The sequence below is a fragment of the Uloborus diversus genome, chromosome 8 (genome assembly GCF_026930045.1).
Source record: "Uloborus diversus isolate 005 chromosome 8, Udiv.v.3.1, whole genome shotgun sequence".
NCBI classification, from domain to species: domain Eukaryota; kingdom Metazoa; phylum Arthropoda; class Arachnida; order Araneae; family Uloboridae; genus Uloborus; species Uloborus diversus.
In genome coordinates this window covers 111,539,797-111,543,206 of record NC_072738.1, presented here as the reverse complement: position 1 = coordinate 111,543,206, position 3,410 = coordinate 111,539,797, and the positions used below count along the sequence as shown (strand labels likewise).

Genomic DNA, 3,410 nt, shown 5'->3' with positions numbered 1-3,410 from the left:
TACCCAAAATAATTTTACAAGAATGTTGGAAAATCAAAGCTTCGTGGGATTCTCGGCTTCCCGATGAATTAGTGAAGCGTTTCGAAAAGTGGAAAAATGAGATTGCAAAATTGTACAGTCTAAAAATATCCCGACGTTTATCCAAATTGCCATTTACTCTTAAAGACATAACTTTACACATTTTTTGTGATGCTTGCAAGATATCTTATGCTACGTGCATATATTTTAGAGTGGAACAGGTTGGATCCCCAGTAACTTGTCATTTGATTGCCGCTAGAGCTAGAGTTGCTCCTTTAAAAAAGATTACGATTCCTCGTCTTGAACTTTTAGCTTGTTCGATTGGAGCTAGATTAGCAAACACCATCATATGCGACTTACGTCTCGAAGCCGTAAAAACTGTCTTTTGGTCAGATTCTATGGATGTGCTATTTTGGATAAAAAAGGAAGGCCCGTGGGCAACATTCGTAGAAAATCGTGTTCAAGAAATCAGAAGACTGACAAAAATTTAACAGTGGAGATTCGTACTAGGAGTAATGAACGTAGCTGACATTCCGTCCCGAGGATGTACCTTAGGAAAGCTATTGCGTACGGAATGGCTGTGCGGACCGGACTGGTTGAAGAGATCTGCCGAATATTGGCCGAAAGACGAATTTCTGCCTGACATGGAAGTAGTGAACGCAGAAAAGAAGAAAGTTATAATCACAGCTACTAACTCCGAAGATAAGGGAAAATACTACTACAGATATTCTTCTTACGTTAAACTACTACGAATCACCGCGTGGATTTACAGATTTGTAGAAAATTGTAAAAAATCCAAAAAAGATAGACGATTTGGTGTTCTTGACAGTAAAGGGCTTCAAAAGGCTGAACAAGTAATTTTAAAGCAAATTCAATCAGAAGCTTTTGGAAGAAATCCTGACGCAAGATTAAGATCGATCAATACAATCGTAGGCGACGATGCCTTGATTCGAGTGAAAACGAAGATATTTTTTAGAGATGATGACATGCATTTTCGGCTTCCAGTTGTACTTCCCTCCGAACACCCGGTTGTCCTTAGTCTCATTCGGTGGAAACATAAAGAGTTAGGACATTGTGGCGTACAACTGCTTATGTCAGCGCTTCGAGAAAAGTACTGGATTTTGAAGAGCCGGAAAACCATTAAGAAGGCAATCAAGTCCTGTATTGTGTGTCGAAGATTCAACTCTAAACCGCCCGAAGTTCAGGAAAGTGTTTTACCGGAAAATCGTGTAAAAGATGCATCAGTTTTCGAAATTCTAGGAATAGATCTAGCAGGACCCTTGATCTTCAAAGATAACTCAAAAGTTTGGATTTTGATTTTCACCTGTGCTGTTTTTAGAGCTGTTCATGTTGAGATGTTGACTTCAGTGTCTACAGATAACTTTCTTTTGGGGTTGAGGAGATTCATCGCGAGAAGAGGCAGACCGTCAATTATTTATTCCGATAACGGAAAGAACTTCGTTGGCGCAAAAAACCAATTAAGCAAGATTGATTGGAAAAAGATTCAAGATGAAACTACTGCTTCTTCTATTGCTTGGATTTTTATCCCCCCTTCTGCTCCCTGGTGGGGAGGATTTTGGGAAAGGTTAGTAGGAGTTTTGAAGAGAATTTTAAGAAAAGTTTTGGGTCAAACATCGTTGGATTATGAAGAGATGTTAACAGTCCTCTGCGACTGTGAGAGTATCATAAATTCGCGACCGTTGACTTACGTTAGTGATGACGTTCAAGATCTTACCCCGATTACACCTTCTATGTTTTTGCAAGAGATTAGAGAAATCGGTGTTCCAGACTTAGATGTGCTGGATCATCAGAAATTAAATAAACGTCACGCGTATACACAGAAAATACGAAAAGATCTCCGTTCGAGATTTCGAGTGGAATATCTCGGACAGTTGCGACAACCTCTGACTAATAGAAATAATTCTCCAGTTCTAAAAGTTGGTGACTTAGTTATCGTGTGGACAGATAACTGTAAAAGAATTGACTGGCCACTCGGAAGAGTTCTAGAAGTGTTCACAAGTAAGGATGGATGTGTGCGAGTTGCTAAAGTCAAGACAAAAACGGGTGTCTTCATTCGTCCTGTTAAAAAGTTGTGTTCTCTGGAGTTGGGAGCGGTGTCATCTTGTGAGCTTCAAAAGTTAAAACCCCCTCCTGTGACTGTTCTTGAGGATTTGTGTTGCACCACCACCACCAGTTCATCATCTAGCCTGACAGCATTGAAGTTGAGTTCCGGAGTCCCGAGCCCTGAACTCAAGGTGGGGAGTGTGGAAAACGCCCAAGAACTGAGCTGAACTGAGTAGTTAAGTTTAAATAAATTAGCCGGACTCGCGCACCTCGTAGCAGTTCTTATAGCAGTATGTAATATTCAAAAAATTCTTGAGATTTTATTTTCGAGAGAGTTCGTTGCCGATATCTTCATTATGTTGTGTTTATTAATTAACAAGTTTTTATTTGCAACTAACATTGTAGTTTATTGTGCTGTAATTAAATTTTTCTAAGTTAAAAAGGTCAAGTGTTTGTGTCACAATTTCTACATGAAGGAATATCTGAAGACTTCAGTACAAATGATTTCATTGCCCCGCGACTTTTGGAAGCGTTGAAGAAGTTAAATAGATGGTAAGAGTTTTTAAATTTAGAAACTTACTTTGACGCGCAACACAGTATTTCAATCTTTATGAAATTGTGATAGCGCTACATAAATGGATCATGAAGTAAAATAAAAATATATTTTGTGTAATTTTACATTAAAGCAAGTATTAGTTAACGCAAATATTTGCACCAATATAAAAAAAAAATATTAAAAAACGTTAATTCGTATGGCTAAAAAATTAGTAATATTAGTAGGAGTTAGAAGCTAATTAAACATATGCCAGGTTTTAATTACCAATGGTTACTAAAGTTTAGGTTGAATAAAACATTTGTAGAACAGTGATATATAAATTAACCGATGTGTGTACTACTTTGTAACTTCCAACTTATTAAATATTAAAATTTAACAATTAAAACAAAATGATTTGTAGTTGCGTACTCAATTTGTAGTTGTGAACTTATGAAAAGTAGCAAAACATTCTTAATTTTAGAAAACAGCAGAGAAAAAAAAAATCACGAAAAGCTCAAAAACTGCACAGTGTTAACATTTGTAATTCAATAAGCAGAAAAAAAATATTTATGAAAAGCCAATACACATTTTTGTAATTTTAAAAATTAAGACATGCATTGATACATGCATAATGAACTTCAAACGAATTTACTTTTCATTAATATGATATATTAAATAGGTATGTTTTTATTGAATTTGTAAGATTCATTTTATAGATATTTTTATCTTTTAATATGAAAAAAAAAACCTTTTTTAAATTTATAATTAGAAATCATTTAATTATTAACATATT

General features: G+C 35.6%; 1 protein-coding gene across 1 annotated transcript; it reads left to right on the top strand.

Moving 5' to 3' along the window:
• The first annotated feature begins 533 nt into the window (after window positions 1-533).
• LOC129228540 (uncharacterized) lies at window positions 534-2,309 on the top strand. The gene has a single exon (XM_054863221.1). It carries the CDS (start codon window positions 534-536, stop codon window positions 2,307-2,309), a length of 1,776 nt encoding a protein of 591 aa, XP_054719196.1.
• Window positions 2,310-3,410: the final 1,101 nt, after the last annotated feature.

What these genes read in the sequence shown, in the direction of transcription:
- LOC129228540 (XM_054863221.1), top strand. Translation starts at nt 534, where the DNA reads ATGAACGTAGCTGACATTCCGTCCCGAGGATGTACCTTAGGAAAGCTA.